We start from the raw sequence: 14,515 nt of genomic DNA, 5'->3' as shown, positions 1-14,515 counted from the left end.
ATACATTGAATAATTTTTTCCATTGAAATTCCACAAGATGTGGTTTCCCCCTTCCGTACGTGCTACAGTCGGCTAAATTTCAGTTAAACAAATGAAAAACAAAAAGCATTCGTACAGCAGAAAATAAAATTCACCCCGTCGACTTGATGGACACCCCAGCATTGCAATAAAAACTTGATTAATAAAAAAAAAACACCTCCCCATTGCGTGTGGTGCCCTCCCTCTCTTGGGGTGCAGTACTACGATGTCGCTGGGGTCTCTTCAACCCCGAGAATTGAGCCTCTACTTTAGTCAATCCTGTTTGAGCTCACGTGTTGTTAACCTCAAAACCAGTCCCACGTTTGCCATCAGGATTTAAAAAATGGTTCGTAAGAAGATTGACAACAGAATTCGTGTTTTAATCGAGAATGGAGTTGCTGAGGGCCATCGTACATTTTTCACGGTTATCGGTGAAAAGGCGAGAGATCAGGTTTGTCAAAACATCAGCTGACTTATCGATTTATCTCCATAATAATTGATTTGTAATGAAAAAATTGGATAAAATTTGGCGTTCAGGTTGTTCTCCTGCATCACATGCTTTCAAAAACCGTAGTGAAAGCCCGTCCCTCGATCCTCTGGTGCTACAAGAAGGACTTGGGGTTCAGCAGTCATCGCCAGAAGCGCCAGAAGAAAATCGAGAAAAAAGTGAAATCCGGAAAAGTGGATATAAACGAGGATGACCCCTTCGAACTGTTCGTGGCCTCTGCAAAAATCCGTTATTGCTACTACAACGAGACCCACAAGATCCTGGGTAACACCTTCGGCATGTGCATTCTTCAGGACTTCGAGGCCCTCACTCCGAATCTTCTGGCTCGAACCATCGAGACTGTCGAGGGTGGAGGAATTATTGTATTACTCCTGCAATCAGTGAATTCCCTCAAACAACTCTACACAATGAGTATGGACGTGCACCAGAGGTACCGTACCGAGGCCCACCAGGACGTCGTCTGCAGATTCAACGAGCGCTTCCTCCTGTCCTTGGCGTCCTGCAATCGTTGCCTAGTGGTAGACGATCAGCTGAGAGTTCTCCCTATCTCCTCGAAGAATTTAAAAATCGAGGCAGTCCCCAGGGTGCCCTCCACCGAGGAAGACTTGGAATTAAATGCCCTTAAGGAGAGTTTTCAGGACACCCAGCCAGTGTCCTCCCTCATAAACTGCTGCAAAACCGTGGACCAGGGGAAGGCACTCCTGAAGTTTATCGAGAGCATCTCCGAAAAGACCCTGCGCTCCACAGTCTCCCTGACGGCAGCTAGGGGTCGAGGAAAATCAGCCACATTGGGTCTGGCAATTGCAGGAGCTGTTGCCTTCGGCTACTCCAACATCTACATCTCCAGCCCCAGTCCTGAGAATCTCAACACTCTTTTTGAGTTTATTGTCAAGGGCTTCGAGGCTCTGGCCTACGAGGATCGACACGACTATGATCTCATCCAATCGACAAATCCGGAGTTCAATAAAGCCACAATCAGGATTGACGTCCACAGAGACCATCGTCAGACGATTCAGTATATTCATCCCACAGATGCTCATAAGCTCAGTCAAGCTGAGCTCCTGGTTATCGATGAAGCCGCGGCCATTCCCCTGTCGTACGTCAGGGCAATGCTAGGGCCTTACCTAGTGTTCCTGGCTTCGACGATTAACGGATACGAGGGCACAGGTAGGTCCCTATCCCTGAAACTCCTACAGCAGTTGAGAAGTTCAACAGCTGCTCCCAACTCTCATGACAAGAAAAATGAAAAATTCCTGGGACGACAGCTGTATGAATTGACACTCGACGAGTCGATTCGTTACAAACCTGGGGACAACGTCGAGGAGTGGCTGACGAATCTTCTGTGTCTCGACGCTGTAACTCATGCCCCGGTTCTGTCAGGCTGTCCACCTCCAGATGTCTGTCAACTGTATTATATCAATCGAGATACTTTATTCTCGTATCACAAGGCCTCAGAGTTATTTCTGCAGAGGCTAGTGGCTTTGTACGTAGCGTCTCATTACAAGAATAGCCCCAACGACCTGCAGATGATGTCAGACGCACCTGCGCATCATTTATTCTGCCTCTTGGGGCCTGTGGATCCTAATAGAAAAAGTCTTCCTGAGATTCTTGTGGTGATTCAGGTGTGTCTCGAGGGTGAAATCAGCAAGACAACGATTTCTGAAGGTCTGGGTAGGGGGAAACGAGCGTCTGGCGATCTCATCCCGTGGACGATTGCCCAGCAGTACCAGGATAACGATTTCCCCAGACTCGCTGGAGCAAGAATCGTCAGAATAGCCACTCATCCCGATTATCACAGCATGGGATATGGCCGGAGGGCCCTAGATCTTCTGAAGCAATATTACGAGATGAAAATACCGAATATCGAGGAGGTCGAGGATAACGAGATTACGAGGGTCGAGGAGGAGCAAGTGGATCTCCTCGAGGAGAGGATTGAACCCAGAGCTTCACTCCCTCCATTGCTCCTTAATTTAAATGAGAGGAGGCCTGAGAGACTGGATTACCTCGGCGTGTCCTTTGGACTCACTGAGAGGCTCTTAAAATTCTGGAAGCGTTCAGGGTTCGTTCCTGTTTACCTCAGGCAAACTACCAATGACATCACTGGAGAACACTCTTGCATTATGATCAGTAAAATAAATTCTGAAGAGGGTCAGGACTTCGAATGGCTCGAGGCGTTCTGGAAGGACTTCAGGAGAAGATTCATCAGTCTATTGTCCTATGGGTTTTCCTCGTATTCTCCTGCTCTCGCTCTCGGGCTCCTGAGTAATAAATCCTTCCAGGGGGAGACCACCATAATCAAGAAGGACATGCTGGACGTTTATTTCACGCCTTATGACCTGAAGAGGCTGGAAGGATACTCCAAAAATATGGTGGACTATCATTTAATTATGGATCTGCTGCCAGCTTTATCTAGACTTTATTTCCTGGGTCTTATGGGTGATACTAAATTGTCAGCTGTCCAGGAGGCAATTCTCCTGGGCGTTGGTCTCCAGCAGAAAACTATAGATAAATTGGCAGAGGAGCTGGGCCTACCGTCATCTCAGCTTCTTGGATTATTTAATAGAATCATCAGGAGGTGCATGCAGTACTTGAATGGAGTGGCTGAGGAGTTCGTGGAGAAAACGATGATTGTTAGGGAGCAAAGGGATGACGTGAAAGTTGATGCTCAGGTGGGGAAGAGTCTCCAGGTGGAGTTGGATCAGGCTGCCAAGGAGCTCAAGCACAAGCAGATGGTGGAGCTCGAGAGGCTCAAGAAGGAGAATTTTGAACAGTATGCTATTAAAGGGAGTGAAGAGGAGTGGAGTAATGTGTTAAAGGCAAAGGGTAGCAAGAGTTTGATTTCAGTTAAAAGTGGGGAGAAAAGGGCCTCTGATATCTCGGAAGGAAATTTTCAGGAGCGCGAGGGAAAAAAAAAGAAGAAGAAACGCTTCTCAAAGTGATTAGGATGTAGATTTTTTTTTTTTGATTATCAGGTTGAGAGTGGAGAATGATTTTGTATAATAAAGGCAGTTTATTTTACAAGAGTGCCAGAGTTTCGATTTTTATTCAAAAAAATTGTTGTCTGCAATATATTTTATGCATTGGCAGATGTAATTTCGTTCGTGCTGAATTGATCTGGAGAGCAATCGCTCCAGCAGCATCAGCCTTTTTGGGTGTGGCTTACCCATGGAATTTGAGGGTTCGTCAGTTGGTTTTCTAGGGTTCATCTTACTGGACTCTTTTCTGGAATTTTTTGCCTTCGCTGGAGTCATGACTGGCACCGGAAGAGACTCTATTTTCTCAGGGTCCTCTAATTTCATCTTTTTTATTGGCAGTTCTTCTGGGAGATCTTGGAGAAAATAATTAATTAGAGCAGATTTTTTAGGCTGTGATAAATGAGATAATTACCATCGGAATCACTTCCATAATCAGCTACCAAACTGAACACTGGATTTAATTCAATATTTGAATTATTGGGTGGGATTGCGTCATCCTCATCGTCTGAGAATTGAATGCCTGATGGACTGTTGTCTACTGATTCAACCGGAGCAACGTCTTCCTCCACTTCCACCAGTGAATCTAAAAAAATAATTATCTCTTTGTCATTAAGAATAAAAATAAGTAGCCAAAAGGGAAAAAGGGAAATTAATAAAAATTTCTGACATGTCCCTCTGAACGGCTGAATCCCATTGCAGCACTGAGATTCTCCATCCTCTACAGGATCCGCTTTAAACTCAAAAATTCGTCTTTTTTTCCCTCTACGTTTCCGCTCCCGCACTGGCTTCCTAGTTTGCTGGGAAGACTGAATTTTACTTTTACCCCGTTCAATAATTTCTCCTCTCTCTTTCTTCTCGAGAGTCTCTGCCTTTTTCATCTCGATATTCGATTTGGTTGGATATTTCCTATAATAAATAGCATGTAATAATTTTTTGTTGGAATTGAAAGTCAAGGATCAAGGGGTAAATGGTGAGAGTGAAATTTAGTTGCGAAATTACCTCTTCCTCTCGGCAATCCAATTGTCAATATCTTCAGGTGTTTTAATATTTTTCATCCTGTCATACAGGCCAGTGCAATGTTGCATTGTGATATGTTTTTCAATCAACTTGGGATGAGCAGAAAAGGTACAACCATCGATACCACAAACTCGATGTATTCTCTTGTGATCATCGAGTAATTTTTCTGTTTGAAAATCACGATCACATATTTCACAGTAGTAATTATCATCCTCTTCACTGCTCGTATAATTCTCATCCCTTATATCACAATAGAGTGGCTCATCTTGGTAGAGTGCTGCCTAAAAATGTTTGCTTAAAATTTCTCTGGGTAATTAACGAATTTTCTTGTGTTAATTTCACGAGTAAAAAACCGATCCATTTCCCCAGTACGAATAAATGAATGGTGCTCAGGAAACTAGAAAAGCATCGTCGAGTATAATTTCTTGATTCCTCACATTGAGTTTGAAGGAAATAAAAAAATTCAGGACATTCGATAATTTAAAACTGTGTGATAAAAAAAAATAATAATAAAAATTACGATAAACAACAGTTTTAGAACTTGTAGAAATATCATTTATTCCTTACATTTAAAATTTGAATACAAATTTCTTTCTTTATGTTCACCGTTCTTTAGGGGTTTCCAATAATATCGTGGATACCGATTATTACAAATTAGGTACAAATGTCATTTGGAACAAACAGCAAAAACAAGAGTTGATGACAAGTCATGGGGGCTGATTCAGCAAAAATCTCTTTATACAACTTAAAAAATGAAACAGAACTCTGAGAACATAAGTTGACAGAAGTGAATTAAATTTCTACTTTTAATCGGTTATTACTTAATAAATAATCTACGAATAAATTCATCTCATATACGTATTCTCTCAAGTCATATTATCGTGATGACACAATGCTATTGCCATTATCAGCGAGGAATGTTATTGGGCTCGAAGCACTGGTCTATTAATTATTTATTAAATTCGCTGATGAATTAAGTTGCAAAATTATGAATACCAGTCTCAGAACATTGTAAGTCAACTCATATTTTATGGTTTCACAGTGAAATATAATGAAGAAAATGAGTATGAAAATTTTTTCATTGAATTACTATAGTATTCTTCGAATTTATTGAATAATGAATCACTCCCTCTTATTAATTGATAATTGATTTGAAATCACAGGAGGGGCAATCACCTCGAGCAGAAATTAATTGTACAGTATCCAATAAAATTTAATATCCAAGCTTCAATGCATTCGTCAGTGCTACGAGATTATTTAATGCTTCACTAGTTTATTAATTTTCTCATTAATATCTCTCAAAATACAAATTGGAACGTGATTACTAGTTTACGTCGCAAATTAGGGCTGTTCAATTTAGAATAATAATCAACTTGTTTTCAATAGGTTTTTCTTCTATTATTTAATTATGGAGGAGTAGCCCGAAGCTTTAAGACTGAGCCTGTTCGCTGGTAGGCTGCATCTCCTCCTTAACTTCCATTTTCACCGTTTGTTCAGGTTGTCTTTCACATTTTTCAGTTTCCTGAACACCCTCGGACTCAACTGTATTCTTATCACCTGTTTTCTGACCGCCCTGCAAGTAAATCAGCTTTGATCAACTGACGTTTGTAATAGTCATTTCGCTATTTATGATTTTGCTATTTTTTGTCAATTGCTAAATATGAAATTTTAAATAGGGTTTCTGATGTTGAAAAGAAAATGAGAATGCTTTACGGGGGACCCTCTCATGGTCTGAGTTCCTCGAATTGACACCGGGAAATTGTTATTTCACGTTAAAAATTACCACGTATTGTCCAGTCAATTAGTCGGACGTAGAGATAATATTTCATACCTGGTCTGGATGTTTGGCAAGATACTCGTTCTTCGCATCTCTGATCATCCTCGTCACTTTATTTCTCAGATCTTTGAACTCCTCCCACTCTTTAGCATCCTTATTCTTTTTGGATTTGGCATATAGTTTGTTTTTCTTCTGTATCTCACTACGAATCTCATCTGTCATCCAGGGTTTCTTTAACTCGAGCTCCTGGATCGCAAGGGAGAAATCGTTTCAGGATTTTCCAAGACTAGATTTTCCAAAATTAATCTAAACGGAAAGACCTGCCCTATTCCCCGGGAATATCTCCTCAATTTTCGGAGAAAAACCAGCCAAAAAAAAAACAAATACAAAAAACGCTGGAGAACGTGTCTAGCGAATTGAAAAAGGAAGAGGAAGGACAAGAGTGAAAAATCCTGTCGACCAAATTACCTCCAATTTGTTGACTTTCCTGGCATTATTGATGCTCTTGACCTTCATGTTTCCATTACCAGGTGGAAACCTTGGTCTCATGTGTGGTAGCCCCTGAGGAGGAAGAATTCCCCTGGGTACAGGCCTGATGGGAGGCCCCCTGGGTCCCATACACCTGGGTCCCATCATGGGCATCATGAGTGGTGGAGGTCCTCGACCTCTCGGGCCAAAAAGCGGTGGCGGAGGTGGTGGCCCTGGTCTCATCATACCACCAGGTCTCGGTGGTGGTGGTGGCATTCTCTGTCTCATGGGTCCAAACATTCCACCCATCGGTGGCATTGGTGGTGGTGGCATACGCAGTGGCATACCCGGCATCGGATGCCTTCCAAATCTCGGTGGTGGTCGCATACCAGCTGGTGGCATTCTTGGACCGAGCAACGGTCCTCTGTTCAAAGGGCTCATTTTTCCCCTAATTTTACCGCTCAATTATCGATAAACAATCACCCCGGGAATCCACCTGGACTCCAAATTAATCACTCCGATATCGATGTGCTAGGTTATGTCCACCGATATTCGCTCCCCGGAGCTGTTCGATTGTCTCGATTTTGATAATAATGAGAAATTATTTGTCCACTCACCGGTCGATGGGCTCAGGATCAGGGCTGGTGAGATAATAAACTGTTGATGTTCTCTGAATAAATGATAGATTTTGTGGGAATAAAATTTTTTCAGTGATAGCGTGCTATCGTTGAATCTCAATCTGAAAACACCAAACACGAGAGTTTATGATAAAGTGCGCGCGTCCCGCTCTTCCAAAATGGCGGATTGCGGATTGGAGGGAATCAGCCATTGGTAGGGCAGATGTTCTGACTTACCGCGTGAAGGTATTTTTTTTATTGTTAAATTCCGTTATTTTCTTTTCTCCCTTTTGGTTCTTTTGGCCCCTTGGGGGGGGGGATTTTTTTTTTTGTTCAAATAAAAAGTAAAGAAGAAATTGAAAGAACTCGTTCTTGATGGGCAATTTTTCTCATTAATGGAGAATTTAATGAATAAACGATAGTTACGTCGATGCCCGGGAAAACTAGTGTCAGTGATAATAACTCCATGGAATTTGCTCATAAATGTGATTTATTTTAATCTGAGTATTTTATCTATTCCTCTGGTAGTACGTAAATCACTTTCATCCGTCAGTTGCAATTTCAAACAGTGAGAGGTATAACCAGCCGGCTTGTAATTAAACCTCGGTTGTTGGTGTGCGTGGATGGGTGAGTGGTGCACATTGAGGACGCTTTTAAATTAAAAATACAGTTATAACAATACTTGAAATGAGCTCATAAGGGGGAGACGTATGGAAGCTGTGGATGGGATAATGTGGTCCAAGGTAAGCCCCCATGGCCTGATGCTTCATGGTCTCTCCTTTATTTTATTTTTTTAATTTTCTGCACCTGCGAGGCGCTAGTTCTCTCACGAGAATTGCCGTTCAATTGAATTTCAGAATACGCTTTATTCAATTTATTCATAAATAATAGATAAAAAATATTGGGAAAATTGAAATTTGATAATGGAAATATTTCCATCTGGGCGACAACAATCATTTATTCTGGAGGCATAGATAAAGAAACTAGTGAGAATGAGAATAAGGAGAGGAATTCAATAGCTCGAACGAGCGCAAAAAGAATTATAAAATTAATAATGCTTAAGGTTAAGAATGATATAAGACCCCGTTGTACCAATCAACTGGTTTGCATTCCGTCATTAACATATGAGACGCGATATCTTTGAGTGTTCATCCAAGGATTCCAAGCTGCATAGTTTGCATATCTGACGGCAATACCCGGAGACAATAATGGTGAATAAAAAACAAGACAATGACGATAATGATGAAAAATTGTATGTGATTGGTATTGAATTGGGATGAGCCTGTGCCCCACGCAGAGACACGCACCCCGAATTATTCGGTTTTAAATTTCCGACTTCATGTACCACGTGCATTCTGTTATTCATTTTTTCACTCTAAAATTGCCACACGAATTTAGGAATTACTCCATGAATTTCTCAACCGTTAGATGATAACGGAGAATATATATGTATTTTTTTTCGCAATCTGTGGAACGCAGCTGATGTAACTCCATGCATCATAAAACAGAAGTGTTACAGGAAAACTGAATAGTTGATTAAAATTTTCAATTACATATTTTTTTTAATACGGAGAATTGAAAAACGTGTGATTGTGTCTTTGCGGAGTGAATGTACGGGAATAATTGATTTGTCTCCATGAAATCGTTGTGAATCCTCGAAAATCACACGGGAATCGCTGATAAGGAGTCGTTTACATCCTGATAAATTCCATGAAGTAATATATTCTCAAATAAATCCGAGATGCCGGTGAATTAGCGTCAATACCTAACGGGTGAGATCCGCACTATCTGTTTTTCTCAGGAACTCACCACGTCCTCACACCCCCTACTGTACACAGGATAATGTGCATATCTCACCTGCAGATGTTTATTACACCGTGAACCATTACCGCTGTCATAGCGTGCCCCAGCCACGTGGGCAAGCATCTTTATTAAACTTTCATACGTGCAAGTGAAAATTTCACTCATCATTTGCACAGATTTGATTCAATCTGCACAGATGGAAATACATTCAATAAAAATTATCGGAAATTTGACGGAACTTATTTCCGATGTCACGTTATTTTTATTCAAAGCTACGGAAATTTTTTGCATTCCGTAATTTTGACAAAATATTTCTCTCCGTGTGAGATTTATAATTATTATAATTAGTATATATAAATTGTTATGTGTTCAATCGATGAAATGAGACATGACGAGAAAAATATTCTCATCTCATCTCTGATGTTTTCCCCCTTTTCTCCATTACCTCATTCTCCTCAACTCCAGGTACAATCACTTTTTCGTACCTCCATAAAGGCATTGTTTATCAGTCCCTGGGGTCACGTTTTAACATTCCCGAGGAGGAGTGAAATAAGACGGAGAAAAAGGACAGGAGCAGGCAACGATCTTGGAGGTTTTAGTGCACGTGGGTGTAGATCTTACGAGATTACAATCCAAGTCGAACAGTCGCGTGCCCTCATCTCCCCCTCATTTCACCCCTCGTGCCCCTCTCTCAGTTTGTCTTGTATGCAGCATCGTGCTGCATAAAATACAGCCTGGAATTTTAATAAACCCGGGCACCGTGGCCACGAAAAATTCCCACAGATTTTCAGGGTGGAGGTACAAGCCAATGCTATTTCGCCAGATAAGACAGCCTTTATTGTTTTTATCTTACCCTCGGTATTTCATTAGTTTTTTTTTTTTCGTCATTCGTTAATGCCTCTCGCGATACCTAGAATTGGATCACGAATTCCATGGTAATCATTGATTTATGGGGGTGATAAGTCGAAGGAAATTGGTCATCGATTAAATATTTGAAATGGCCGTAGTATTTTTTTTTGCCGTTTTTTCACTGAAAAAAATGATTTTTTTATCTCTTTGTTTAATTTTAGGAACAATAAATATTATATCGATCTATATTTCTTGGCGATCCCACTCCGATGACACTAAAACATGAGAACCCCTTGAAACCCAAGTGTATCATATTATCAGGCAGTAATTACAAATCACTGAACCCACTGGTACCCGAACCGGCTTCATCTTCTGCGTCGAGGAATCATAACCGAGTCGATTAGCTACCGGTATATATCACGATTTTAATTAAACTCTCGATGGACAATAATCCAAGCAAACAGTATCTATTTTTCCCCATAAAAAAAAGCGCGAGATAATTAAAAGTCACTTGAAACAGCGAATTATGAGGAAATTATCTTCACGCCTTGTGCCTGATGAGTGCCTGATTTCAGATAACATCCATCCGGGACTCGAATTCCCCCCAATTGTTATAACAATCTCACCAATAAATTTAATGACTCTCATTACAGATAGGGCCACACGTGAAAATAATCATTAAAGGGAGACACCTCGTAGTCGCTGGTTTAGCCTTGGGTCACCCTCTTATCGCTCGTCGACCGCTTTTATCGTGTTGCAGTCTCGTTTCAACTGCACACAATCCAACTTACACCACTTCTCAATTGTAACAAATTCATTTTATTAAATCCACCACTTTATCACGAGCCCCACATCCTAACTGCTCCATTCTAATTACTCTTCGTATTGGTTCGTTATCTCCAAAAGAGTTCATCACGATAATTGGAGAACTGGGCCAATTGCCAAATCACCTTAACGAATGGAGAACAAATGATTACACGAGATCGTCTGATGTCCTCCAATCAAATCCATGACAAATTCATTTGTCCATTTTCCAAACGACAATAAAAATATTCCTAATATAATTACCAATTCCATCCAGAAACTAACTATAATAATAATTATAAATTGTTGAAATAAAGAATAGATGGTAGAATAAAATAGAGTCAAAGAAGAAGATTTTAAAGGAGATATTATATGATATAATGGAATATATCGGGAAAAGGGGTGAGGGGTGGGGTAGGAGGAGGAGGGTGGGAGGTTGGGAGGTTGGGAGGAGTAAAGGAGTAAAGGAGTAAAAGATGGCAAGTAAAGAGGTGTGCATTGCACCTTTCATTGAGCAAACACGCGTGCGGCGCGTTGAGTTTAAAGGTGTAAGTATAAGTAATGCCTGTTATTTGCCGCTGTATTAGTTTTTGCCCGGGTCTAACTTATCGCCTTCGTAAACTCCTCGACGATTACCTGTCTCTACCGTGCAATGTGCAATTCGCACTTATCTCCTTCTCGCCCCTTTATGCGTTATTATATTCTCAGGCGGCAATATGCACTCCGGATTGGGAAAAAAAAAATATATATTAGCCATTCTGTCATGTTTTCACTGGTTTATCTTGGGAATTTGGTGGAGATAGGACAACGGTGGACGTATGGAAAAAAATATATTCATGGTATAATAAAGTCTCATTCGTTTACTGCTCTCGATTCAATGGGATTTATATGGAAATTGAGGCGTCAGGGGCACGAGATTTCAGGGGTTTGGAATTTTTATGACTGCCAAGAACAGAATTTCCCCATTGCGACGTAATTAGAAAAAAAATTAAGGAAATTCTCGGTATACTATTCGTCGTTAATTAAAATTCATGGGGCTATTTATTTATTTATATATTATAAAACCAATACAACAAAAAATATTAAAGATATTACAATTAGAAATATTATATTTTGAGGGATAATATTATAATTAAATAAAATTTCTAGCGTTCACCATAGATAGGGTAACGGATGACCCGAGAAAATCAGTCCGAGTCGAATTCGTCTCGTTAATTAAAATTAATAGATTCTTCGGAGATAATGGGCTTGGACGAAAATTATCAGCAGTATAAAATTTTATCATCGAGCATGTACCTCGAGGATTACACGTATAAAACGGATCGTCGATATAATGCCGGTGGTCTTTGTCGAACTACCGAGAGCACTATTTCCGGTGATTCCCCTGGCATCTGCCATTAACCGGGTATAATAGCGAGATAAGAGGACGATTGACCGAAAAATTTCATCTCCCAAACTCCAATTAAAGAACTCAACATTTTTCCACCGGTGGAATTCCAGCGATTCAACGTCTTAAAAGTCGTTTTAAACAGGTGATATTTTTTTAATAAAAATTCGATTACATAGACGAATTAATACGCAAAATGGCGGCACAGATGCCACATAAATTTGCTGAAGTCAACTACAGACTGACAATTAAACGATAAAGAATGGCAAACTCCATTGAGAATATCGTACGAATGGGGTCTAGCGAGGATTATTTACGGGTGGAGTCTTCATTGTGATGTAGTCCGAGGGTCCAGGGATGGTGTGGGTATTTCTCCCTCCGATTTTCCGGATATACGTCTCTCATTCCCTGAAGGATGGAGTTGCCTCAATAGTTTCTTTTTTCAAACCATTCCACAGCCATGAAAATTCGTTGAATGACCCGTCTCACTGCCACATCTAATTCCTCAACAAACTGACCACCTCTTTGTGCCCCGATTTTCGGTTTCTCGCCTCCTCGCACTTTAGCTACAACCGATTTTTTACACCTCCATAGGTCAATCGAGTTTTGTTAAAACAGACAAATTGGGGTACAGAAGCACCGACCGGGGAGAAATAAACTTGCTAATTACTTTGGATTATGTACTCAGAAGGTGTTACTCCGGGAATTATTTTCCTGCATGAGAATATATAACCGACGATTTTTCTCGGTGTAGGGATTAAATATTCAGGGTGATGAATGAACGGACTACCGACGACGCCTTTTGACGGAGTGAATTCCGTCATGAATACGAAAGTCTTGTCCAAAAATATTTGATAAAAAAAAAAGCCTCTCTGAGAATTCCCTCGGAATTCATCTGCCCTGAGTAATCCAACCCACAAACTGGAAAAATCTGTCATCAGAGGAGCATCCGATGTATTAAAATTCCAGACTGCCACATAAAAGACCGTTGACCGCCGAAACCTACGGTAATCCCTCTCCATTTCAATAATTCGTGAATGAAGAGATTACAGCATCTAGATTGTCATCAGGTTGTTTTCCGGGTCATAATCGTGAGCCCGAGGGCTCGGGATTTACCGGTATTCGGTAGTTTTGTGTGTTTTTCAGATCAAGCACTCGAATGTATTTGGAAATGGAAAGGTTACCCCGAAGGGCCCGATAAACCTGAAGAATATGAGGATGAGGAGCAAACGAAGGGGCGGTTGAGATTTTTCGACATTATTTGGTGAGTCCTCCAGATAAAAATCCATCGACGATGGAATCAATGGTTCGGCAATTGAAGTGGCGAGACAGACGCTCTTGAGTTTGGAAAAAAAAATTCTAGGTTTGTATTCTGGTCTCCATGTGTGAAGTTCACCAGGGGTTTTACCACTGCCTGTGGTGAACGCCAACCCCAATTCAAGTCCATTTCAATGCCAACTTGTTTGATTTTCACTTCCGTTGTAGAGGGGATTAATCCGATGACAGCTGAGGGTAAAACTCAATGGCCTCTTCACTATTTACGACTAATACCGACAGAATTGTTTAATTTAGAATGTAGGTGGAATTTAATTTAGAAAATTTTTCAGTGATCTTGCAGTGAATGACGGAATTAATTTTTTATTTCTGTCGATCGCATAATTGGATCTCAAATTTTTCCTCGATCTTCTCCGTTTGTTCTGATGAAGGAATTGGGAATTGAATGAATAAACACAAGGGATTTAGCAGTGTATGAGCGTGTATTTGACAGTGTTTCCTTTTCTCTCGTATTTGCAGCGCACACACTTATAGAATTCGCAGTTATGAATGTGAGTTTTTTAAATGTATTTTCATTTAAGTTGGAATGCCTTTTTTATCGCTAGCTGCTGGCGAGCGTGCAATAGTCGTGGCAAATATATTCCCTTTAGAGAAAAAAAAAAAAACAAAAAAGAGAAACAATTGTTGAGTCTACAACAAAGTCATGCGCTGGTTTAAACATTTTGTTGTCGGGGCTTTCTTTGGAGGAGTCAGTCAGTGGGCCCTTGATAACTCAATAGTTATATTCAATAGTTATTCAAGGATTAATTTTTTTTTCCGGTGCATTTTTTGCGGAAGGGATTGACTGGTAAATTGTGGACTATAATCAGTATAATGTCTTTGCCTCAACGACTGTAGCACGTCCGTTTACATCAACACATCGATTTAGTGGATAACGGGAGTATGCCTCTATGTTTTACAACGCGAATAGTGTCGAGAGCAACATACAGATTTAAATATATATATATATTTTTTTTC

At 40.5% G+C, this 14,515-nt stretch overlaps 2 protein-coding genes across 3 annotated transcripts; one reads left to right on the top strand and one right to left on the bottom strand.

The window, feature by feature from the left end:
- The first annotated feature begins 307 nt into the window (after nucleotides 1-307).
- Nucleotides 308-3,544, top strand: l(1)G0020 (RNA cytidine acetyltransferase l(1)G0020). Its single transcript, XM_011314040.1, has 2 exons — nucleotides 308-469; nucleotides 556-3,544. The coding sequence occupies exons 1-2, from the start codon at nucleotides 362-364 to the stop codon at nucleotides 3,463-3,465; spliced, it is 3,018 nt and encodes a 1,005-aa protein (XP_011312342.1). The 5' UTR covers nucleotides 308-361; the 3' UTR covers nucleotides 3,466-3,544.
- LOC105272125 (nuclear FMR1 interacting protein 1) lies at nucleotides 3,518-7,536 on the bottom strand. Of its 2 annotated transcripts, XM_011314042.1 has the most exons (7): nucleotides 7,381-7,536; nucleotides 6,764-7,259; nucleotides 6,350-6,541; nucleotides 4,501-4,799; nucleotides 4,169-4,407; nucleotides 3,914-4,084; nucleotides 3,518-3,854 (listed from the first exon to the last, which is right to left on the bottom strand). In XM_011314042.1, exons 2-7 carry the CDS (start codon nucleotides 7,202-7,204, stop codon nucleotides 3,568-3,570), a joined length of 1,629 nt encoding a protein of 542 aa, XP_011312344.1. In that variant the 5' UTR covers nucleotides 7,205-7,259; nucleotides 7,381-7,536; the 3' UTR covers nucleotides 3,518-3,567. The 2 variants fall into 2 exon arrangements, with proteins under 2 accessions (XP_011312344.1, XP_011312343.1); XM_011314041.1 differs by having other exon boundaries at nucleotides 6,764-7,536.
- Nucleotides 7,537-14,515: the final 6,979 nt, after the last annotated feature.

Source organism: Fopius arisanus, unplaced genomic scaffold (assembly GCF_000806365.1).
Source record: "Fopius arisanus strain USDA-PBARC FA_bdor unplaced genomic scaffold, ASM80636v1 scaffold00143, whole genome shotgun sequence".
In the NCBI taxonomy this organism is placed as follows: domain Eukaryota; kingdom Metazoa; phylum Arthropoda; class Insecta; order Hymenoptera; family Braconidae; genus Fopius; species Fopius arisanus.
Note: the sequence above shows the minus strand (reverse complement) of the source record. Positions and strands in the feature narration are given on the sequence as shown.